The sequence below is a fragment of the Gopherus flavomarginatus genome, chromosome 6 (genome assembly GCF_025201925.1).
Source record: "Gopherus flavomarginatus isolate rGopFla2 chromosome 6, rGopFla2.mat.asm, whole genome shotgun sequence".
Lineage (NCBI taxonomy): Eukaryota > Metazoa > Chordata > Testudines > Testudinidae > Gopherus > Gopherus flavomarginatus.
The window spans coordinates 118,813,100-118,838,141 of record NC_066622.1 but is presented as its reverse complement, the minus strand read 5'-3'; the positions used below and the strand labels follow the sequence as shown (position 1 = coordinate 118,838,141).

General features: G+C 41.6%; 1 protein-coding gene across 5 annotated transcripts in view; it reads left to right on the top strand.

Moving 5' to 3' along the window:
• The window catches only part of ZRANB1 (zinc finger RANBP2-type containing 1), a 76,154-nt gene that overhangs the window by 24,496 nt on the left and 26,616 nt on the right, over nucleotides 1-25,042 (top strand). For 3 of the 5 annotated variants that reach the window (XR_007775145.1, XM_050959405.1, XM_050959408.1), the window contains exons 2-7: nucleotides 8,174-9,024; nucleotides 10,822-10,872; nucleotides 18,989-19,176; nucleotides 21,051-21,204; nucleotides 23,043-23,114; nucleotides 24,336-24,534. Coding sequence is in view for 4 of the 5 variants with exons in the window: in XM_050959405.1 (XP_050815362.1) it covers nucleotides 8,211-9,024; nucleotides 10,822-10,872; nucleotides 18,989-19,176; nucleotides 21,051-21,204; nucleotides 23,043-23,114; nucleotides 24,336-24,534 (1,478 nt within the window). In the remaining variant the exon portion in view is untranslated. Of the gene's footprint in view, nucleotides 1-7,289; nucleotides 7,388-8,173; nucleotides 9,025-10,821; nucleotides 10,873-18,988; nucleotides 19,177-21,050; nucleotides 21,205-23,042; nucleotides 23,115-24,335; nucleotides 24,535-25,042 lie in introns of all 5 variants that reach the window. The other 2 variants (XM_050959406.1, XM_050959407.1) reach the window with 2 other exon arrangements.

Here is a 25,042-nt window from a genome sequence, read left to right as displayed (position 1 = left end):
TTAAGACTAAGATGGTTTGGGAAGTTTGACTGTGGTGTAACCTGACGGTAGCAGCTGTGCTCCACTCAGGAACTTTGTATATGAGGCCTTGGACTCCATCTCAAAGTGCACTGCTGAATGTGGTGGATTCCCCTCAGAGGGAACCAAAGAGAAGATGTTCTCCTCTTGTACTGCATAATCCACCATAAGTCAGAAGCATCCCTCTTCCTCTTCAAAAACCAGGTCCTCAGTGGAGACTCATAGGAGGAAATCTGTGAGTGCTCCACATAGGCACTCTGCAGTGTTTCATTCGTCCTCGAGCAATATAGTCTTTGACTCTGGCACCTTGTTTGAAAACAACTCCATTGCTAGGGACATTCTGCATTGACTTTGTCTGTATTACACCTATGCTTTTGGTACCTGTGACACCTGAAGCTTACGCAGTGGCCAGGGACCTTCTTTGCCTCTCAGTCCTGGATTCCCCACTGATACAGGAGGAAGTTCCGATGCTCACCCCATTTCACAAGCCCTAGTACCGCCTCCTTCTGTGGCACCTGCTTTTTTTGGTGCTGTCAGATTCTGGGTGTGTGCATGAGTGCCATTGGACTCTAGAAGCTCAAAAGTGAAGCAGAGCAGGTGTATGATACCTTCTGTGGGAAAGCCGCTGATGTTTCCTCTGGTACTGACCGCATCTCATTGGTCCGGGTTCCAGTACTGCACCGCCTTGCCCTTCAAACTACTCTTCAGAATTAGAAATTGGATCTTAAAGCATAGTATCATGTCACACAGGATCAAGAGCCTGTTCTCATTCTTCCTCTCATAAGTCAAGATCTCAGTATTGTGATTTTTGTAGAATTGTCCAGGGACAGGATGTCTGTGGGTTGGGCCCTGGTATCGTACCAATTTTAACAATGGCCCTTTGGGAGTCCACTGTGTGTTCCTCCAGACTCCAGATTCTCATTGGCTAGACTGTGTAGCATTTGATCACCATCAAGACACCATACTTTGCCCTGTGCCAAACTTGGTACTGAGTCAGGTACCTAGTAAGAAGATGTTTCTCTCAGTGTCTGATCCTTCTGGTGCAGAAATAAAGCAGAAAACAGAACAGACATTATAGTGCAGCCCTTCCATAGTTCCTCCTGATCACCAGGTGAGGCTGCTATCTGAGTCATCCTTTCTGATTCCTGATATAACAAAACATACCAGGAACTTATGATAAAGGTAGCCATCTCTCTGGGAATTCAAGTAGAACTGGTCCAGGGCAATTCTCACAAGTTAAAGGTTATTTAGCATACTATAGGACCTTCTAGAGTGGCTTTACCTATTAATAATGTTGTCTTGGAGCATACCAAAATCCTTTGGCAAACTCTCCTTCCTGACACCCACTGCCAAGAGGCCTGAGAAAAAGAGCAAATTCCCTCTCAGGGTCATGGGTACTTTTATTCAAACCCAACTGCAGGATTGTTGGTGGTGGCCATGGTTAATGTAAATGCAAGACAAGGACACTCTAAATCTACTCCCAAAGACAAAAACACAAAGAAATGGGATTTGTTTGAAAGGAAGTTTTATTCATTATCAGGAGTACAGTTGAAAATTGCTAACTACCAGACTCTTTGCTTGTTATGATTACGCCAATAGGGCCTTGGTGCTAAAATTCCTTGACATGTTGCCAGGCTGAGAAGGAATACAGAACACTTATCAGTAAGGCTACATTTTAGTCATGGGTATTTTTAGTAAAAGTCACGGCAGTAAACACAAATTCACAGCCTGTGACCTGTCCATGACTTGTTTTACTATATATCCCTGATTAAAATTTGGGGTGGAGGGGGAGGGAAAAACCTTGGGTGATGGCCATGGGGTACTGCAGCGGGTGCTTGGGGGAGGAGGGGGAGGGAACGCAGCTCGGGGAGGGGGGGCATCACCACAGGTGCCTTTGAACAACTAAACCTATTTTAGAGAAGAGAGATGAAGAACTTCATTCTCTAGAAAATTTTCGGGCAATCCTAAGTCTTTGGCCTTTATACTGCAGGCCCACAGAGAAAGCCGTTCCATCTTCAAATCCAGGATTGATATCAGTGTTACCCTGTTAGCCCCATCAATTGAGGAAAGGCCATAAGACTCACAGAAGACGACCAGCAACTCTTCATCTTCTGCTAACTCCAAACAGACAGCTTAGATGCTACAGACTATCAACTCCTTGGTTAAGGTCAGCGAACCCCTCATTTTGACTTCTCGTGCCTTTTGGCAGTAGGTTGTCCCAAGTCCTAAGTAAGTGCTTAGATCCACATTACATCTGATCAGTTGGTTCTAATCATGGTGGAACTGGGATATACTCTGCAGGTGACTTCTATCTCTCCTTCACGTCCTTCTCCTATCCCTTTTCAGGGACTCCTGAGACTGTACTAATTCAAGATGTTCAGTCACTGTTACAGTTAAGGTCCATAGAGGAAGTGTCTCCTCATCAGGGAAAAGGATTCTGTTCCTATTTTGGTTGAGAAAATAAGTCCAAGGAAGGCCTCAGACCTATTTTTAGACCTACAGAAGCTCAACAAGTACATAAGTTAAGTTTCATATGGTTATCCTAGCACATATTATTCTATCTATAGACTACGATTGCTTCGTTGTCCTTGATTTAAAGGATGCTTGCTTCCATGTGGTCATTCAGTAGAGTCACAGTAGATTCTTACAGTTGGTTGTAGGAGACATTCATTATAAGTTTACACTCCTCCTCTTTGGTCTTCAGTCCTTTGAGTTTTCACAAAGAGGATGGCAGTGATTGCAGCACATCTCTGAAGGATAGCTGTCCAGGTGTACACATCTGGATGAGTGCCTGGTTTGAGATTGGTCCAGACAACAAGTACTAGTGGCCACTGAGAAGATTCAGTTCAGCAGTCCCAAATGAAAGAGGATCAACAAGGAGAAACCTGTTCTACCTGTACAGAGAATCAGATTCAGAGGAGTAGTTCTCAATTTGACCTAAGTGAGACAGTATTTATCTCAAGCCAGGCTTCAGGAGATACTCGACCCATGTGAAGACTTAAAGGCACGTCCTCATATGACAGTTAGCAATAGTCTGAAGCTTGTAGGTCACATGCAGTGTGTACATATGTGACTCCTCATGCTAGACTTCACCTCAGAACCATGCAGAAATGGTTGAAATCTGTCTACTGTCCCTCTTGTCATCTGTTGGAGAAGCTGACTCGTACCAAGAAGTGTCTTGATGTCCCTGGACTGGTGGATGGACCCTGCCAGTGTATGCAGTGGGGTTTCTTTTGCCCAAATTGTGCCCTCCATTACCCTAGTTGTGGGTGATTCATTTCTTGGTTAAGGAAGCTCATGTAGAGAACTTTGAGACTCAGGGTCTCTGGTCAGCATAGGATTTCTGCACACCAGGGTTTTTGGAGCTTTGAGCTGTTCACCTGGCCTGTAAAATTTCTTCCCCACGTCAAAGGTTGTTCAGTACAGGTGCCCACAGACAACACAATTGCAGTGTTTTATCTAAACAAGCAGGAAGGAACTCAGACTCCCTTTCCTAAGAGGGAAAGAGCCTCTGGTCTTCCTACATCTACATCAGGAATGAGATAATGCTAAAAGCGTCCTGCTTTCCTAGATCTCAGAATTGTCTAGCGTACCATTTTTCTGCAGATCATTCAGCAGAGACCATAAGTCATCCCTCAGCCTGACAGAAGAGGAAATGTCATCAGTTCTGTTCAAGAATAGGTCACAACTTTGCACACACACAAAATGGGAAATGACTGACTAGGAAGAAGTATTGCGGAAAGCGATCTGGGGTCATAGTGGCTCGCAAGCTAAATATGAGTGAACAGTGTAACACTATTGCAAAAAACCAAACCTCATTCTGGGATGTATTAGCAGGAGTATTATAAGCAAGATATGAGAAGTAATTCTTCTGCTCTACTCTGCGCTGATTAGGCTCAACTGGAGTATTGTGTCCAGTTCTGGGTGCCACATTTCAGGAAAGATATGGACAAATTGTAGAGAGTTCAGAGAAGAGCAACAAAAATGATTAAAGGTCTAGAAAACATGACCTATGAGAGAAGATTGAAAAAAAATGGGTTTTAGTCTGGAGAAGAGAAGATTGAGGGGCCATGACAGTTTTAAGTACATAAAAGGTTGTTAGAAGGAAGAGGGAGAAAAATTGTTGTTCTTAACCTCTGAGAGTAGGACAAGAAGCAATGGGCTTAAATTGCAGCAAGAGAGGTTTAGGCTGAACATTTAGGAAAATCTTCCTAACTGTGAGGGTAGTTAAGCAATAGAATAAAATTGCCTAGGGAGGCTGTGGAATCTCCATCATTGGGGATTTTTAAGAGCAGGTTGGACAAACACCTGTCAGGGATGGTCTAGATAATACTTAGTCCTGCCTTGAGTGCAGGGGACTGGACTCGATGACCTCTCGAGGTCCCTTCCAGTTCTGAGAGTTTGAGTCTAACCCAGGCGGCTACTGTTCTGGAAGGGGAAACTTTTTTATATGCTTCCCTCCCCCATCCCTATGGTGCTGAGAGTTTTGAGCAAGTTTAGACAGGATTGTGCATAATAATTTTTATAGTGCCATCCTGGCCTTGTCAGGATTGGTTCTCAGATCTGTTGAGCCTTTCAATCCAGGATCCTGTAATGCTCCCTCAGGTCTTGGATGTAGTTTTGCAGGACCACGACGATTCCAGCCCTCTCAGAATGCACATGACTGCATAGATGCTCTGTGGTTAATTCCCCAGGAAGCTGTCTGTTTGAGCTGGAAATCTTCTATACCTACCCCAGGAAATGGCTGATAGAAGAGATTCCCAGTGTGGTTCCAGCAGAAAGATATGTTCCCTTCACAGGCTCCCATTCAGTGTATACTTCCTTCACCTAAAAGACCAAGGACTTTGCAAGTTCACTGAGAGTTCATCTGGCAAATATCTTCACATTGCTTCCACGTGTGCTGGGAAGATTTTTCCCCCCACCCCCCGGACCACGAGACTGTTAGGTTCATGAAAGGTATGGATGGGTTCTTCCGACCTATTTGATACACCGCACCATCCTGCGGTCTGAGTTTGGTTATTTTGATTTTAATGGAGCCCATTTTTTAATGGAGCCCATTTTTGAACCTATGTCTGGGTTTTTTATTTTTTTCTCAATAAAGGTAATATTCCTGGTAGCTATCACTTTAGTTGGGAGGGTAGTAGAGCTTCAGGCTTCGATGGGTGATCCTCTTTTACAAGGTGTCTTATAAAGAGAGAGTTTGTTTGCATTGACACCCCATATTGCTTACCAAAGTGGCATAGATTTTTTTTATCTCAGTCAGACTGTATATTTACCAATCTCTTTTCTGAAGCCTCATTGTCACAGAGCTGAGGAAAATGTCATACTTCGGATGTTCTCTAGGGTGTTAGCCTTTTTCCTGAATGAGACTAAAGAGTTGAACATCTCTCTGCAATTTTGCCTCTTTTGCTGGCAGGGTGAAGGGCAACCTGTCACTTTGCAGAGGATCTCTTTCTGGATCTCCTCTTGTATTTGTCTGTGCTATGATATTCTAGTGTTCCACTGCCTCAGAGTTTTAGCGCACACAGCAATATCACAAGCATCATTGGCTGCTGCTCTTTTTTTTTTTTTTTTTTTTTTAAAGGGCATGACACTTGGAAGGCTATGACTTGATCGGTTCATACTTTCACCGTCATTATGCTTTCTCCCAGGCCTTAAGAGACTATGCTAGATTTGGGAAAGTAGTATTGCAGTCCTTGTTTAGGTAGGCTCTGGCACTGCTTATGAGTTGCCTAAAGTGGAATGGGTGAGTGCAAGCACTTGAAGGAAAAAAAAGTTGCATACCTGTTGTTCTTTGAGATATGTGGCGCATGTTCCTTCCATGACCCACCCTCCTTCCCTTCTTCATCAGTCACATCCAATACTGGTCTCCAGTGTGAAGGGACTTGGGGGTTGCTCTACCCCTTCATGCTGTTGGCTAGCAACATGAGTGTGCAGGGGGCACAGTGCTGCTGTGATGGGTTTCATTATGTGGAAAAATTCTCCACTTCGGTTGACTGGCACGTGAACATACCTAAAGTGGAACTGATATGTGCATCACCTCTCAAAGGACAACTACCAAAGAGGTATGTCACTGTTTTATTGCAGTCAGAAGCTGGTCAGGGAGGGGCACTGTGCTGGAACCAGAGAGTGCTAACAAGCTTTACCTTCACACTGTACTAGATTGACTGTCTATAATCCATTCAAACAGTTTTTGATCTGTAACTCTGTGGCTGATAACTGTGGCACAAAAATGTTTTGAAGGTGTTTCAGTGAGAAATCTAGCACCTGCATAATTTTGACTTCTAAATATAGAAGAGACATAAACTAACATTGTGAGACCCTTTGAGTCTACATGGGTGTGAGGTGCATTTGAGTTAAAAGCCAACGTGTACAGTAGAACTTTAGAATTACAAACAGCTCGGGAATGGAGGTTGATTGTAACTCTGAACAAAATGTTGTGGTGGTTCTTTCAAAAGTTTACAACATAATGCAGTTTTGAAACATACTATGCAGAAGAAAATGCTGCTTTTAACTCTCAATGAAATGAAACAAGCAGAGAGTTTCCTTTATCTTGTCAATTTTTTTAAACTCCCCCTCCCCTTTTTTGTGGTTTATGCTTAACACAGTTCTGTACTGTGTAGTATTTGCATTTTTGTCTCTGCTGCCTGACTGTGTACTTCCAGTTCCAAATGGGGTGTGGGGTTGACTGGTCAGTTCGTAACTCTGAGATTCCACTAACTTTTTTTCCCCATCAGCTGTACAGGAAAATAGCAGTATCATGGAAATATGAAAACTAACAGTTGAACTGACGTACTGAGTTTGTATTGAGGAGGATATACTCTTGAAAACAGTGCATAACTTGCAATTCATGAAGTAAAACCAATACAGGGAATGGAAATGAATGCAGTTTTCTCTCAGATTGTAAAATCAAAATGGCTTAATATTAGACTTCGACTTAGTTGAGTTCTTACTTGAAGTAGAGACATTGATAGACGTAGTGATACAAGTTCAAAGTTTGTGTGAATTTAGCTCTGCTACTTCAGTTACTGTTAATGAAAGTTGAACAGTTAAATGGTTGTATGGTGCACTGTGGCTGGTTCTTCCCAAAAATTGATCAGTGGCAAACTTATTTTAGAGGTGCTAAGTATGCATTAGGCTTAGAGTAGGTCATGACTGAGTTTAAACAGAAGCCAGGGATTAGAATGGGAGTGGCATACAAAGCACTACTTTTCTGGTTGCTCAAGTCCAGTGTGAGGCCTTAATTGAAACTGTCTTCATTTTGTTTACAGGGATAGTTGTCACATAGTGTCATCCATCCCATTTTGCAGTTTGAGGAGGGCAAGGTCTGCACCAGCATGGAGACAGAATCTTCTCTTCATTAGAGAAAGTAATTTATTTTTTTTAAATCATTGTAATATGGAAATCAGGATTGGAGTACATATCTTTAAAAGGCCTGCCAACGAACATAGTTTCTGCACTGGCATTTTTCTGATTTTTCTAATAGCAGCTATTGACCTGAACAATGTTAAACAAATAGGCTTGAACACCTTATGTATACTCTTAAACCATACTCAACACGCTGTTTAGTGTATGCCATCTTAACAAAACTATCTACCTGTCTGGTGCAACGGAGTAAAGCAAACCCACACAAGTCTAGCTTTACCTATCAACATACTTAACCCTTGAAATGAGGGACTTTGGACAATTAAATGCTACCTTTTCTATACTGCTGTACTCATACTGACTTATCTTGTCTGATTCTTCTAGCTATTGTCAGCCTTTGTGTTCCATTTCCCTACTCTTCCCCCCGTTCCTTCCCCATACCTTTATCATTCCAGTGTTCTCTTCGTACTGTGGAAGAGGAGCTAGGTAAAGATGTCAAGTCTGTAAAACCTTCAGAAGACTATTAAGCAGTAAACAGTATTCCATCTTTGGAATCTGTTTGTGAAGTTTTCAGCTTAAATTGAAGGAGAGCCTAAAATCTGAAGCCCATTTTCATTTCCTCTTGGGAAACCCTATTCCTGCATTTAAAAAAAAAAAAAAAAAAAAAAAAAAAAAAAGTTGCTTAAGCATTAATCAGGATGTTTGCCTAAAAGTACGCTACCCTTTTGATATAACTTATGGTATAGTATGCAGCCATTATGTTCTAATAATATTTTCTAATTATTTATAGCTTTCTGCCCAACACAACTTACTTCAAGAAGTGCACAATGACAGAACGTGGAATTAAATGGGCTTGTGAGTATTGTACATATGAAAATTGGCCATCTGCAATTAAGTGTACCATGTGTCGTGCTCAGAGGCCTAGTGGAACAATTATTACAGAAGATCCATTCAAAAGTGGTTCAAGTGAAGTCGGTAGAGATTGGGATCCTACAAGCATTGAAGGAGGAAGCAGCCCTTTGATATGTCCAGATTCTAGTGCAAGACCAAGGGTTAAATCTTCTTACAGTATGGAAAGTGCAAATAAATGGTCATGCCACATGTGCACGTACTTGAACTGGCCAAGAGCGATAAGATGTACTCAGTGCTTGTCCCAGCGTAGGACCAGGAGCCCCACAGAATCTCCTCAGTCTTCAGGATCTGGTTCAAGATCAGTCCCCTTTTCTGTTGATCCTTGTGAAGAGTACAATGATAGAAATAAACTGAACACGAGGGTACAGCACTGGACTTGTTCTGTATGTACATATGAAAACTGGGCTAAGGCCAAGAAATGTGTGGTATGTGATCATCCCAGACCTAACAACATTGAAGCAATAGAACTGGCAGACACAGAAGAGGCTTCTTCCATCATAAATGAGCAAGACAGAGCTCGATGGAGGGGAAGCTGCAGTAGCGGTAATAGCCAAAGAAGATCTCCTCCTACAAGCAAACGTGAATCAGAAGTGAAAATGGACTTCCAAAGAATTGAGTTGGCTGGAGCTGTTGGCAGCAAGGAGGAACTTGAAGTTGACTTCAAAAAACTAAAGCAAATAAAAAATAGAATGAAAAAGACTGATTGGCTATTTCTAAATGCTTGTGTGGGTAAGTTGTCTGTCTCTTGTTATATTGTGATAGTATGTGGAGAGGAATGGAAAGTAAAATACACGTTGTAAGTTTGTGGTTAACAAGCTCTCAACATGCAGTTTTGTAATAATAATATAATTTCACTTCACAACTGCACTTAAGTGAACTGAATGTTACAGTTCCTGAAATAACATTTAGTGGTGATGAATCGGGACATATCTGCAAACTTGACAGAATTTGGCAAGTTATCTTCGAGATAAGTAGAGCCATTTTGTGTGTGACTAGTTGCATGAGCTCTTCTGACTTTATGGGAGTTGATACAGAAGAGTTGCTGAATCTGTTTATATAGATCTATTATCTAAGAGAAATCAAAGAACCAACTTGTGCGCACAATCGTGTGAAAAATGCTCTACCTGTGTATTTAAAATTGCTGCTCTGTTTACTATTACAAGATGTACCAGTAGAATCACCAGATGTAGCTTGGAAATATTTTGTAAACAGTGTAGAGCTTGTATCAGCACAAGATGCTCAGTCAGTTGTTAAAAATAACACAAATATGTAGTTCCAAGAAGCTGCATGCGTAATACTGACCTTGAAAAATGTTGTGTTAACATGAATATCATGTTGTAAATATTAACAAGATTTCTGAAAGTGTCTTAAAGCCAACTGACTTCAGAAATTCAGATACCAATTTTGTTTTGTATTTTAGTGCTTTCGTAAGGAAATTCTGGATAATGCTCCCAATGCTGTTAACCCTGCTCTCATGTCTCTGTTCTTTTTCTCCAGTTATTGACCTTGTGAGTTTAATTTTTGTGATGTAACTGCCCAGAAGCAGAAATTTGAGGCTTATGCATAGGAGTAGGTTAAATGCTTGAAATTTACAATGACTTTGGAGTAGGACACTTCTTTTGAAATTCCAGCTCTAACAATGTTTGTCCCATACCATTCCTTGATTTGTCATGGAGCGACTTTATTGCACTTGGCATTGTTCAAGAACTGATTTGTGAAACACCATTATGGTAATCTATTAGGCTGCAAATGAATGTTCTTATTATGTACATGGATGTGCATTTCAGTCAGTTAAAAGATACAGTGCTCTCCTTTGATGGGTAAAGAGTTCCATGCATAGACTTAAAGCTTTTATGTCCTTCTTTTGAAAGGAGGTCGATTCCTCTCTCTTATTCTTTCAAATGATGGTGGCCATTAAAATGTATACTGGCCATGTTTTTTTCCCCATAGTCACTACTTTTCACCATCCCTTTTCCTTCCTCAAATGGAACAGGTAAAAGATTTTTTTTTCTTGCATGCCCTTCATGTACAGAGTTATTGTTAGAGATCCTTTGTTTGCCCTGTGGATGTCTAGTTAGCTTTTTAATGCCATCTTAGTAGATGTCAGATTAATGAAATAGGTTTTTTTTTTCCTTTGTGATGTCTGAAAGATAGAAAAAATATCGTCTGGTATATTCTGCAGTATTTGTATTTTCCTTGTATTCTGAAATATTAAATACTTGAAAAGTTTGTTCCAGAATAGCAATAACTAAATTGCTGTCTGGTGCAAAACTGCAAAAACAATTACAGAATATCCTGTACATACACTACTTTGTATAAGGCAATAGTAATTTGCTTGTTTCTTGAATTACTTAAATATGAATGTATTTTGAAAGTGCCTTGTTTTAGTAAGTAATTTAATCAGTAAAGGATCAGAGTGACCAAAACATCAGATGTACTCTGAGATACATTAAGTAAACATGAAGCTTTAAAGCTTCTGGGGAATCCAGAATGCCAATTGTGAGTAGCATGTGCTGAACTTTGCAGGTATCATGATGAAGATTTCATGGATTTTCCCCTGTGATACTTCTTTAAAAGGTAATACCTTCATATGGAGGCCAATAGTTACTAATATCTTTTGCAATTTAAAAAAAAGTTGCATTTTATGTATTTTGGATTTAATCATATTATATAGAACATATGAAAAATGCTAATATAAAGCTTTTCATCCAGAGAAAACCACTTCTTAAAGACACAGATAACTATTACTGATAAAATATCACACTTCTGCTTCTTTCGCAGTTCAGTTCCATTCTAACTCGTCGACGCTGTGGTATGAAAGTATCTGAACAAATTTAATTAAGGGCGTGTATATATTAGGAAAGTTGAATCTGTTTAAATCAATTTAAAATCTATTTAGTTAAACTGGTGTAACCCCCAAATATAATTGCACTTAAACTAGTTTAACCCTTGCTTAACTTATCAATGCAAGCTAATATACGTACTAATGAAGTTAAACTTATTTGAGTTAAATGGATTTAAGTGCTCCCATTTTAGAGGTTTGCACCAGTTTAACTCGATCAATGTATTTAAACTAGTGCAACGGTTCTGAGTTATACCATGGTTTAACCAAAAATACAGAAATACGGCAATGAAATAAAATTTCCAAACAGAATTTAAATGCGCAAGAGGGAAACCCATTTTCTTCCCCTTTTGCTGATCATGTTTAATATCCTGTGTACCAACTGCACTGTCTGAAGGTCTCCCAGGGCTTGAAAATGGTAATGACTGATTTTATAGATGAGGAAATGTGAGACGCACAGGTTGTGGCAGTTTGAAAGAGAACACTGTCCTCCCAACTTCACTGCCTTGCTCTAGCTTCTAGATCATGTTGCCTCTCGAACATTCAGAATTACAGTAGACCTGAAAAGATTTGCACCTCAACATGGAGAATGTTGTGTTTGTATACAGAGGCAACAAACTCCAGAGGCACATGTTCTTGATGCAGTGATCCTACCTTCAAGACTATATCCTGGGAAGGGGCAGCAGTTTTGCTTTTGCTGATTTTTGGTTGTCATTGCAACTGCACTTACAATCATAAAAGTCTGAAAGAACTTTTAAAACTTAATTTGACTTCATATAATCACACCCAATATTTGTGAAAAAATGTTAAGATACTACTGTTCAATGCTATAATTAATTTTGAGATCAGGCTGTTGTTTAACATTGTCATTAAATACTCCTGGGGGAATTCTCTGCCCAAAATTTTAAAATTCTGCATATTTTATTTGTTAAAGTAACACAATATAATCAACCAGTTTCAATTATTTTGGTAATTTATTTCAAAGTACATGTCAGCAAGTATGTCTATAATAATAGAGACAACAAAAAAGATCCAGGAAATGTTTTTGACAAATAGATTCCTTACTAGGCATTTTAATACTAAGCTTTGAGTAAAAATTAATTGAAACTACAATACAGAAACATATTTTCCCTCACCCCTCAGAAGCAGTGCAAAGGCTTTGAGGAGTTGGGGGGTCGGGTGATGGTGGTAACATAGGAGTTGAGGAAGAAGAAAGTAATTGCTGGGATGGAGCCTGGGTGTGAACTTGGAGGGTTGTTGGATGTGGGTGGAAGAAGTATGGAACAGGGATTTTTTGGGGGTAGAGGGATTGTTAGAGAGTTGGGGAGCCTCCCTTATGCAGAACCTGGCTGACTCATAGCCTCTCCCTCCATCCCTGTGCCCCTACTCAGCCACCGCTTATCCCCATATGTAGCTGCACCCCATCTGTCCATGTACTCCCACTCACATTCAGCTGCTAGCTCCTGTGCCCCGCACCAGTCTGTCCCTCCCCCAGGCCTTGTGACCCCCTCCCCCAGCAACTCCATGTGCTCTTCTCTGTCTGTCCACCAATATCCCATGCCTCTTCTCACCTGGCCCTGCAGACAGGGTGCTGTGAGGAAGGCAGCCTATCCATCTACCTCTCTGTGGCTGAGTGAGTGAGCTGCCCTCTCTTTTGGTGCCATAGCAGCCCCTGGTGAAAGAAAGGTGTAATTGCAGTGCCTTCCTGCCTGAATGTATTTTCTGTGCACAGAATTCCCCCAGGAGTAAAAATAGTCCAGTGAGGTAAGTAACACATTTGATGTGTGGTTCTTTAAGACATTTGCGACTCTAATGAAGCTTCTTGATAGATAAAAGTTTAAAGCAGGGATAATCTAAGAAAACTAATATTCAGTAGCCTGTAGTATGGGTTCAAAATATTCATCTGACCTTACCATCCAAGGATGAAGAACAAGTTTGATTCTGTACTTGATGCCTCTTTCTTTTAATTCATTTAATTCTCATTCGAATTGCAAAGTTGTCAAATGATCAGGCTCTTCCATTAGTGTATTCTTTATTTTCCAGTAAAACTAGTGCACGATATTTATAAATGATATAAAAGTGTTTGCTTTTCTGGTATTTTCTAAAGGGAATCAATTAATGTTGCTTTATAGTTCCAACTTGGCAGACCACCTACTCCCTTTGTAAGTAAATGAGGCCAGATTTCCAGTCATGGATATTGGGTTACTGTCACTTGCACCTCTAGTTCAATCCTGCAAGTGGTTTATAATCATAATAAGACAAATGTTGATAAAAGAATGTATTTTTTCATTATTTTATTACCTAGTCAAATTAGAATACTTTTAAGATATTGGTATTTTGTAACATGACTCTTAATTCAAATTGTCACTTATGGTATAGAGATCTCAACTTTCCATTATAGTTGAGAATTAGTAAGCAACATTCTTATCACTCATATTGAGTAGTTTACAGTTGATTGCTCCATGATAAAATACATATTTTCCTTCTATTTTAGTGAAGTGGTATATTAAAGTTTTAAATGCAAGCAACTAAATACATTTCTTGTGCACGTACAAATATTTAGACTAATCTGTAATAAATCTTATTTTGCAGTACATCCTTAAAAGGACAGTTAGTTCATTCCTAGTGTGCCAGCATATTCCTCTGGTTAGTTTTGCTTCATCCCTGAGTTTATTATGGCTGTTACAGGCTGCCCTGTTTGTTCTCCCCCCTGCTACGATTTTTACAAATGGTATTAGATGTATCCAAGCATTCTTAAAACATGCAACCTTCAGACAAAATGCAGCAAACATGTACCTTGTTGGATGTGCTGAGAGAAATTGTGAGGAAGGAGGAGATCCTGCTGCGTTGCAGAGCCTGCCCTTTTCTCTTAACATTGGGAAGACCGATTGGCTGGTTGTAGTTTTACACATTGAGGGTTTGTCCATACGTACAGCACTGCAGTGGCGCAGCTGATGAAGGGTCTCTGTGCCTATGGGAGAGAGCTCTCCTTTGAGATAATAAAACCACTGAGATCTGGGCCTGGTTTCCACATCTTCCCTCCTCCTTCTGCTCCCCGCCTAGTGGCTCCTGCCTGGACTTGAAACACTGGGCTCAGGGCTTCTGCTCCACCCCCTCCCCCCACCCCTGCCTGGGCTTGGGGCACCCATTTTCAAATTGGCCAGGGCCCATGTGTTAATCCACTACTGGTTGTGACTAGCAATTATTAGCAGCACCGGGGTTATTGGACTCACCTCCACTTCTGTCTCCTTCAGCTGCAGAAGTGAAGGTGGCAATTCTGCTACTGCCCCTACAACAACTTTGAGACCCCCTCAGTCCCATTTTGGGTTGGGTCTCCCATGGTTACAACACAATGAAATTTCAGATGTAAACATCTGAAATTGTGAAATTGGCCAATTAAAAAAACTCTGGCCGTGAAATTGACCAAAATGGACTGTGAATTTGGTAGGGCCCTATATAACAGATATTCTCTGTGACTTGTAAGTCATTAGAGACTTGTGATTGTAGAGCATACATAGGTCTGTAAGGATAGTCTTGTAAGGATGGTATAATTGAGATGAACAGGCTACCAAGGGAATTGATGCCTTTCTAGACGTCATGATTTAGCCGTACAAAATTATTGGGTTCTGTACAGGGTCACTGGTTAACTTTAATGGCCTGTGCTATACAGGAGGTCTGACTGGAGGACCTTATGATCCCTTCTGAGCTTAAACTCTGTGAATATGTAGCATCTTGTCACTATTTATAGCAGGGACGGGCAAACTTTTTAGCCTGAGATCCACATCAGGTTTCAGAAATTATGTGGCGGGTTACTTAGGGAAGGCTATCCCTCCCCAAACAGCCAGGTTTGGCCTGGTCCCCGCCCCCATCTGACCCCCTCCCCTGCTTCTCTCCCCCTGATGTGCTCCCCCCCCAGGACTCCTGCCCCATCCACCCCCCCCCAATTCCCTGATTGCCCCCTTGGGACCCATGCCACTGACTGCCCTCCACCACTCCCATCTAATCCCTGCTCTCCTTCCTGACTGACCCCCCATTCCCTGCTTTCTCACCACCCCTGCCCCCTGACAATCACCCCGACTCCCCCCCCCATCCAGTGCTCCTTGCCCCCTTACCGCGCTGCATGGAGCAACTGGTGGCTGGCAGCGCTACAGCCGCACCGCCTACTGCACCAGGACAGGCAGCCATGCCACCCAACTGGAACCAGCCACGTCACAGCGCAGCACAGAGCATTGGGTCGTGCAGCGCAGCTGCAGAGTCACGGCATGGCAAGAGCTCGCAGCCCTGTCACCCAGAGCATTGTGCTGGTGGCGTATTGAGCTGAGGCTGTGGGAGAGGTGGAACAGCCGGGGAGGGGCCAGTCTCCTGGGCCAGGGGCTCAGGGGCTGGGCAGGAGGCTCCCGCAGGCCGGATGTGGCCCATGGGCTGTAGTTTGCCCACATTTGATTTATAGGTAGGGCAGGTGGCATTACCTGTAAACAAGGTTGCCCAACACTTTCCCAGTTTTGGGTTGCCTGCTTCCGGCTGATTTGTTTTTGGAAAATTTCAGCCAAAGTGTTTCAGCTGTTTCTTAGATCAAGGCTCGGGGAAAATTGTTTTGTGAGAAATTTTAGTGCCCTCCTTCTTTGGAATAGGGACTTGGAAATTTGGCAGAGGGCAGCTTTTGTGTCAGGAAACATGCCTTTTGCTGTTAGGTGAAAATGTACTCAAATTTGGCTAGGTTGAAACCTTTTGGCAAAACTGCAGTTTGCACGTGGTCAGTAGAGACTTGCTATGTCTTTGTAGCTAAAATCTCCAGAGTCCACTGCTCTGACTTGTTCCAACCTGATACTGAGTAGGACTTTTCCTCAGTTGCTGCTCTGGGCTGTTGTGTGCTGGGCACCGTACTGAGCAGGGAGCCTTTCTATCCTTTGCCTTTCTCTGCTGATGCCCAAACTGCGTGAAGGAGGAAGCTACCTGATTTGAATGAAGAGGGAACAAGGAACCAGACCTGTGTATGTGTGGGTTGAGAAGATTAAGACAAGGAGCCTAGGGCTAGGGAGAGAGTGAGAGTTGAGGTAGGGGAGAGATTAGGGCTGGCTGGGCAGAGACTGGGAACCAGTGGTATGGGGTGGGCAGGGAAAGGGGAGAGAAATCTGAGGAGCAGCCAAGGGGTGTGCAGTGTTGGTAAAGAGAGTGGAGCAAGGAGTTCAGAGTGGGGGTGGGGAATGTAGACACCCAGGGAGGGAGGGAGTTTTGGGCTTCGTCTAAACTGCAAGAGTCTCAATGCTTGTTTCAGTTGATATGGGCTTATGGAGTTTGAGCTGTGGGGCTGAAAACGGTCATGTAAATATACTTGGAGCCCTTCAGGCAATTCAAGCAATAATTAAGCTAATTGTCACCTATTCAGAGGGTGAGGCACAGCAACTTCCTTAAGTAGATGAAGCATTTTCTCTGTATAAACATGAGAACACAGCCCTATTTAGCATGGTATTGCCATCTGCATAAGTACAGAAACCCTGAACTTGGAAAGCTTTTAGTTTAAGTCCTTACCTAAACTAGGGTCTTGTCTATGCACAGTCTTACACCTGATTAACAAAGTGTTTTTCATCCAATTTAGTTGGAATTCAAATTTGTGTTTACATTCTTATTTTAAAGTGCTTTCTTTCAGTTTAGCTTTTTCCTATTTAAAAGAGAAAAAATTAATCTACACCAAAAAAACCCACAAACCCATTCTAAGAACTTTATACACAAAATTATCTTGTTTTTTACCATGCCATTATAATTAAAGCAGTTCAGCCCCCACCAGTGTGGACACAGCTTTGCTGATATAAAGATATGATATCAATGTAGTTATTCTCATACATTTAGGAAAATCTATTGATATTGGATACCTTTGTGTACTTAGCTGTTGACACTAGAATTTGTACCCATTTTAATTATTTTGGTTAAACACCCACCCCACCCCACCCCAGACCAAAACAGTTAAATTGGTACAAAACTAGTGTGTAGGCCAGGTGTTAAGGTTAGAACCTATTGGCTAATTGGCTGCTGACACAATTTTCAACATTATGTTGATTGTTGAAAAATATGCTGGTGAGGTGTCCGTACTAATGCTCTGAGTGTTGCTGACATCAGTGGGAAATGTTTTGATAGTTCAATATAAACAGGACCTAGGCCCCAAAAGAGGTCTTCTTTTGAAACCAGGGAAGGCCAGACTTGCCGTACATGATAGTTAGGGTTTTTTGTTTTGTTTTTGGAACTTTATAACTGTCAAGTTACCTTTTTATATATCGTAGAAGGGGAGAGGGGGGAAAGGCAGTAGCTTAACTTAAAACAAATTAAACTCCTGTGCAGGTCGCGTTTTTAAAAACGTTAAGCATAGACATTTTCAGCCCAAAGAAATAATATGAACACATGGAAAAAGGGTTGTTTGAAATGAAAGTTGGACCATATCTTTAATCATAGCAATGTTTGCCTGCAATTGCTGTGATTCATATCTTATTTATCACTTCCAAAGACACTTTTTAGAAGCTGCTGCATGACCGGTCCCTACTGGCTTTGCAATAGCAGTTAAGTAAGGCTCATTCACAGAGTTGTGCTGACATTATTTAAAGATTGTAAATAATTTAAGCGGCCCCTCCCTGCACTTCCTAGCTGTTTACCACTACCTCTTCACACGGAACTAGCACCTGGGAGCCGCAGAGAGGGGCTGCTGAGGGTGGGCCCTGAATTTTTAAACCCCCCCCCCCCCCCACACACACACTCAGCAGGTTACCAGTTGTCTGGCAGAAGCTCCTAACCCCACTGCAGGGTAAGGATGTAAACGCCATTTAAGATGTTAACCATTTAAATGGTTAAATATTCCATTTAAATGGTTTACCAATGAAGGGGCTGATCCGGCTGGCTAGGGATGGGGCCAGTGAGGCTGGCACAGCCTGAGTGGGGGTTAATGATTAAGGCAGGTTAATCTTTTTACATCCCTACTTCAGGGCAGAAGCCCCAAGTTCTGCTCCCCCCCCTCTTCGCGCAGTAGATTGAGGGGAGGGACGGGATGTGTGGGGCTCTGTGAGTTGCACTTTAACTGTAAAAGAGCTGTATGGGACTCAGCCGCCACTGGTATACATGGAAACAGACAAATGCATTTCTTTTCATCTTGGTTACTGACAGGTGCCACCGGTTTAAAAAGGGAATATTGTTGTTTAGAAAGATTGTACTTTAAGCACAGAATAAATATTTTATACAAATACTTTACATGACAGTTGATCAAGGAGTTACAGTAAGTATTATCTATGACCCAAGTATTAGAAAGACAATTCCACATTAAATTTTTCTTCCATCTTACCTTGCATATTAGGATGGAATGTCACATTTTCTTTGTACAAGAGTATTTTCTGTGATAAATGGCAAGATTTAAAAAGTTGTGTTTGAAAGGATTTGACAAAACAAACTTTCGCATATACAGAGTACACTGATTTTTGACAGACTTTAAGATAAACTGCAGGCAAAGTTGTCAAAATAGAATTTTATGATGAGTGGCCACTTTCATCATCCATAGTCAGATGTAAAGGCTATGTACTATATTTAAGCCAAGTGTGTCATCTGATGGTCCACAACACCAAGCTTTACTTGGATCACAGGCTCCTACTCTGACTTGGTGTCCTAGCATATGCTTGCTGGAACATGGAACTGGTCTGGTGGGTAAGATAAGTGCAAGACTGCAGAACACTTCACTTCAAAACAGCTGTGTGAGCAGTTTTACTTTTGTTAAAGATGAGTCCAATAGGCATAGAGAAAGTGTGAAATAGGGTAGTTTGATCCAGAATCATAACTTCATTTTAGATAATAATGATAATGTGCTTTGTGTATCTTCAGGAGTTGTAGAAGGTGATTTAGCTGCTGTTGAAGCATTTAAGTCATCAGGAGGAGATATTGCACGCCAGCTTACAGCAGATGAAGTACGCCTGCTAAATCGCCCTTCTGCTTTTGATGTGGGATACACACTTGTACATCTGGCTATACGTTTTCAAAGGCAGAATATGCTAGCAATTTTGCTTACAGAGGTGAGTTACTTTGGCCCTTGTTTAGATCAAATAAAATGTTTACATAACCTTACCACAGTTTGCAATCATTGCAGTGTGACTTTCTTTGCTAGGTAATGGAGACAGACAAATGCATGAGTAGCATCTTTGTGCCTCCCCACTTCCCCCTTCTTTCAGCAGTAGTTCTCTTAAAACAGCAAGACTGTCATATCCACATATCTGACAAGAAACTTTAAGATATAAACAGTCTGATCATACTTCCTGACCTTATTGCAGTGGAAGTAAACTACTTTGCTGCCTCCTGTGCTTTTGGCTGGGGAGAGGAACTGCCACTAGAGCAAAAGACTTACAAACACTTGCTGTATCTGAGTTTTCTGAGGAGTTGCAGCAACCTTTGCTCCACAGTGCACACAGCACAGCAGGGGGTGGCACATAGCAGGAGCAGGTATGCAGCTCCAACTGTGCCAACTCCACAGGCAGGAAGGGGAAAAATGACTCGACAGGCAGAGGGCAGCAGTGTTGTGGGTGACTCTGGTTTGGTGGAAAGGGTTATGGGTGGATTGGAGAACAACTTGCTCCACTTGGTTAGTTGTTCTTCGGTCCAAGTTGGACCTAAAAATTAGGCTGGACAAACAGAGCAGATGCGTCAGATGATACGTGGAGTTCACCTAGAGGCACCCTTGTGTACTTTCAAAACTACCTCCTTTCGGGGAAGAATTATTCAACAGAGCCTCAGTTCACTCCCCTTCCTGCTTAGAGCTGAATCAGGAATCCACGCAACTTTTAAAGGACAATTTAATGAGAAATTACTCTTACCACAGGGTTGAGGGATTAACTTTCCCAAGGAAGCTAGTGTGTGGGAGAAGGGGGATGAGATGCACATAATGTATCTGAAGCCTGGGGGTGAGGAACAAAGCAGCAGAAGAAATGACTAGTGGGAAATTTTGTGCAGTTAATACATGCAACTGCACATTTGAATGATGAGCGCGTATGTAAGTGGTTTGATGGATAGATTTAAAACAAAGTTAGCTTCACTGAAAAATCCTGTATTTTTGATTTTGTCAGTAGCAATTTTTACCTGCAATAGTTGTGAAAATGAACCCTAGCAAATAGTAGTAATGCTGTTCCCTACGTTTGTCAGAATGACCCCTTTAAAATGCATATCTCCATTGTGTAGTCCAGATGTGTACATGATGTTAATATTTGACTTTTTTTCCTGCCATTGATGGCCAGAATCCTTCAGAATATTTGTGGTCCATGTAAAGAGTCATTTCCCCACTTATTAGACTTTTGGCAAGTGGGAGGTAAGAAATGGGAAGTATTCAGTGTGGGGTATAGAATTCCGTGTAATATAAGGAAACAAAGAAGAAATTTACATGAGGATGCTAAATTGTAATCTGTGCCCATCCACAACATCAGGCTTTTTCCCTTTTGTCACCATGTGGCCTCAGTGGTTCTAGTTTGGATCACCATTTTATGAACTATCATTTTGTTTGCTTCTGTTATCTGATTCCACCCCACCCCATCAGCCATCTGTTCAGTTTCATTTTTTCTCGATTCAAGGCTGTTATGTGGTGGTCAATTTAGTACCTGTTAGCTTCGTAATGAGTAAACGGTATTTGCATTCACTCCATTTATGATAGCTGTTGACTTATTTGGAGATTGATATTTACACTCATTGGTGACCACCCTGCATCTGTCTTGATGGGATCACTTTTTCCCTCAGAGTTGTGTTTATTCCAGATTCCTTTTTTATAAACAACTTTAAATACCTACTCTATCCCTCTTTTCCTCAAAACGTTTTCTATGAAATGTTATCTAAAACCTAATGCTTCTTACTATGTTTGATTAAATATAAACAGCTATCAGGAGAAATAAGTCTATTTATATTACAGGTATCACAACATGCGGCAAAGTGCATTCCAGCAATGGTGTGTCCAGAGCTTACAGAACAAATCCGACGTGAAATTGCTGCGTCTCTTCATCAACGAAAGGGAGATTTTGCTTGCTATTTTTTAACTGACCTCGTAACATTTACATTACCTGCAGGTAATTTTGAAATGCTCCTCACTTTGTTAATGATGCCTTTGTTACTTTAATTGTGTATGAAACTACAAACTACCGTGACCCTGGATTATGAAAGTACAGAGGATATGCTTCCAGGTCTGGCTGTTGGCTCACCTAAAAATGCTTTTGATACAGTAAAAACTTTATTTGGCATGTTTCGTGAATGGGGGGTGGTGGTTTAGTCAAAAATTCCGGTTAACTAAGAGTTATACTTACCAACGGAGGGAGGGAGTTTAGGTGTGGGAGGGGGACTTGGGGAAAGGGCTTGGGGCATGGGAAGGGTTTTGGGGTGCGTCGACATGCCCCTGCAGTTCCTAGGCAGAGGTGCACCAAGCAGCTTTGCACACTGCTTCCACCTGCAGGAGTTGCGGAGCCAGTGCTCGGTGGGGTCGGGGCAGCACACAGAGCCCCCGTGGCCATTTCTCTGCCTATGAGCAGCGGGGTCATGTCACCGCTTCTGGGGAGCCACACAGAGCCAAGTAGGGAGCCTGTTGGCCCCGCACCAACCGGACTTTTAATGGCTTGGTGAATGATGCTGACTGGAGCTGCCAGTCTGGTCGAAAACTGGACACCTGGCAACCCTAATGAAGATTTATATTGGGAGAGATCAGAAATGGTGGTTTCTAGAGCTTTCCAGTTGGTAAACTGCTAGATAACACAGCTTTTATTGTAATATGCTTATCTGTCTAGAATTCCCTCTTTGAATCCTTGTGAGGAAAACTGTATAGTGACTTTTTCTGTTCCATTTTGTATTTGGTCATTTAAGCTATTTTTCCAACAATAGGTAAACAATGGCTGTAGTGCACTATGACTATAAGTAGGAGTCCGCTGTACTCCTATCTCACAACAACAGAATTGCTCCCCACTGCAAGAAGTAGCATTTATGGCTACTTCATTTGTTCTGATTCAGTGGGTCATGTAATGTGAAGCAGACAATCTGATAGTGTCGTACTGCTAAAGATCTTTAAAAATAACTTACCTATAATGTTGTTTTTTTGGGAGGGAACGTGGGGGGTTTCAGGGAGAGTACAACTGAATATTTTCACAATGTGAAATGAATATGCAGAGCCCACTGGAACAGAACAGGTTGCGTATATCCAAAAGTGAAAATAGTTTCTGAAACTCGTTTTATTATAAAATTTCAGTTTTGAGGAGTGTAATTATGTAATTTGCCCTTATTTATCTCAGTTGAAGTATATTTGGTGTGCTCCAAACTTCGTACGTCAGTATTTTATCACATCATAGGATATAGGAAAATTTGTCCCATAAAACAACCATTTGCCTTACCACAGAATACAATCATTTTTGTTGCAGAAATAGGACTTCGTAAAGGCTGTGGGCCCTTCCTAAAGGGTATGCAGGCAAGTAACAGCATGTTGGACTTGGTGTCCACGGTATTAGGAAAAACAACTTTCCATTTATCATCTGCGCTAGAGCAAGGTTTTCCTAACACTGATATGGAAAAACTCTTCTTCTCTACTTATTTCTTGTTTTCTCATCTGGTTCCCTACTTCACTGATTCCACTGGAGCAGATCATTGGTGATCCTACAGGTGTCCAGAAATCCTTTGTCAGGTCCCTTAGTGCTTTGAACGCCATGACAAGCCAGCATAAAGGATTTTTAGCTTAGTCTGGGATATGGAGCTTTAGGCCACACGTAGCTGAACGGAAAATAGCAAAGCCATGTTAAGAAATTGGTGGTTAAGGAGGGTGAACAGTAAGAATCAGCTAACCAATAACTGCACACATTCCGTATATCCGTACTCCTCCATTTTTAAATGTGTTGGTGTTAAGCAATTTTATTCATTGTTCCTTTTCCAGATATTGAAGACTTACCACAAACAGTCCAAGAGAAGTTATTTGATGAAGTACTTGATAGGGATGTTCAGAAAGGTAAGTACTTCTCTAAAGAGAGAGTGTTATTGCTAGAGCCCTGCAAATCTGTGGGTATCCACTTTATATCTGTGGTCCATTTTTGCGGATAGCAGTTCGGATGTGGATATGAATTTTGTATCTGTGCAGGGCTCTGGAGCTGTAGCACAGACTCACCAGGGCAAATGGAGAGACTCATGCTTCCCACAGCTGCCAGCATGGCTCTCACCAACCTGGCACCACAGTCTGGCCGTGATAAGGGGTGGGCAGCTGTGGGGAGTCATGGCGGATCCTCCACTTGCCCTGGGCCAGGTGGAGGAGGCAAGCAGCCCCCGGCCTGAGTCCCTGCCCCCCTCCCCCCAGGCCCTGCATCCATGGCAGGTGGAGGGTTTAACACGGCTTCCCATAAGTGCCAGTTTGGCTCTTCTCATGGCCCGGGCTCCCCAGCTGGGCTCCATACTGGCCTGGCTGGGGGGAGGGGGAGTGGGGCCTTGGGGAGAAAAATGAGGGGAAGGAGCAGGGGTTTTCCCCTGTGAAAAGCGGACAAGCGAGCTGAGCCGCCCCCCTCCCCCCCCCCCCCCGAGTGCCCATTGCTGTGCTGTGACCTGTTTAGAGTCTTGCAAATCTGCGGATACACATTTTTTTGTATCTGCGCAGGGCTCTAGTTATTACAACTAAGCCCTGAAGTCTTGCTATCTGCAATTAAGGCGATATTTTATTTAATTTGAAATAATACATAAATTCTATATTTAAAGGAAAATTTGATGCTGGATAGGTTGGCATTTGCAGGCAAATTTTTAACTTTTTAGTATAAAGATTAGAGATTTGACTTTAACACTGGGAGTACTTCTGAAGGGACAGAAAAAGAGTGCGCTGTGGTGCTGGTAAAATTTGTGAAACCTATGAATTTGTTATAGTCTAAAAACTTCTGAAGGTCATGAGCTCTTCAGTACTCTCTCTCTGTCTCTCCTGTGTTTAAGTAAAACTGGTGAACAATCTTTCCACTTGAGTAGCTCTCTTGAAACAAATTATGGTTTTTAAGTTGAATGTCTTTTTTTTTTTTTTTTTTTTTATTCACAGTGTGTAGTTCAGGGAGCTCAACTCTACCCTGTTTAGTGCATCTATTTTTGTAATTGATTGTATAGTATCTTCTGATAACCGGTTTACCTTTAATACAGATTTTCATGTTGAAAAGAGTCTAACTGCAAGTAACATTTACATAGGATTTTTCTTGTATTGTAGAACTAGAAGAAGAATCTCCTATTATAAACTGGTCTTTGGAATTGGGTACGCGTTTGGATAGTAGACTATATGCACTTTGGAATCGAACTGCAGGGGACTGCCTGCTTGATTCAGTACTACAAGCTACCTGGGGCATTTATGACAAGGATTCGGTGCTACGAAAAGCTCTTCATGACAGTTTACATGACTGTTCACATTGGTAAGCTGGTAAATTTCTCATTTTAAGTTCAGGAATATTTGATTGTAATATAGTGATGACCTCATGGATTCATATTTAATTATGTGGAATAAAAGGGATGAATTACAGCACAGTTGAAATGTGTGTTTAGTTTATCTTTAAAAACACCCCCCCCCCCCCCCAAAAAAAAACCCCAAAAATGTGTGTTGTGTAAGTCCATTGTATTACCAAATAAAATTCTTATTTTCAGTGCTTTAAATTCCACACAATGTCCTTACCACGAGCTATATAGTATGTTGATTACTGCAACTTTCACATTGTGAAGTGTAGTGAGTTTGTTCTGGACCCATATGTGCTAGTTCTTTATATAGTAACTAAACTTTTAAGTAACTTATATTTTCCACACACTAAAAACTATGTTAAAATAACATCAGGTTGCAAAGTCAAGAACTCAGAAGTTAGGAAATGTGAGAATTAAAGTTGCTTGTGCAACCTTAACTTGTCCCTCTTGTGCCATATGCATTATGAT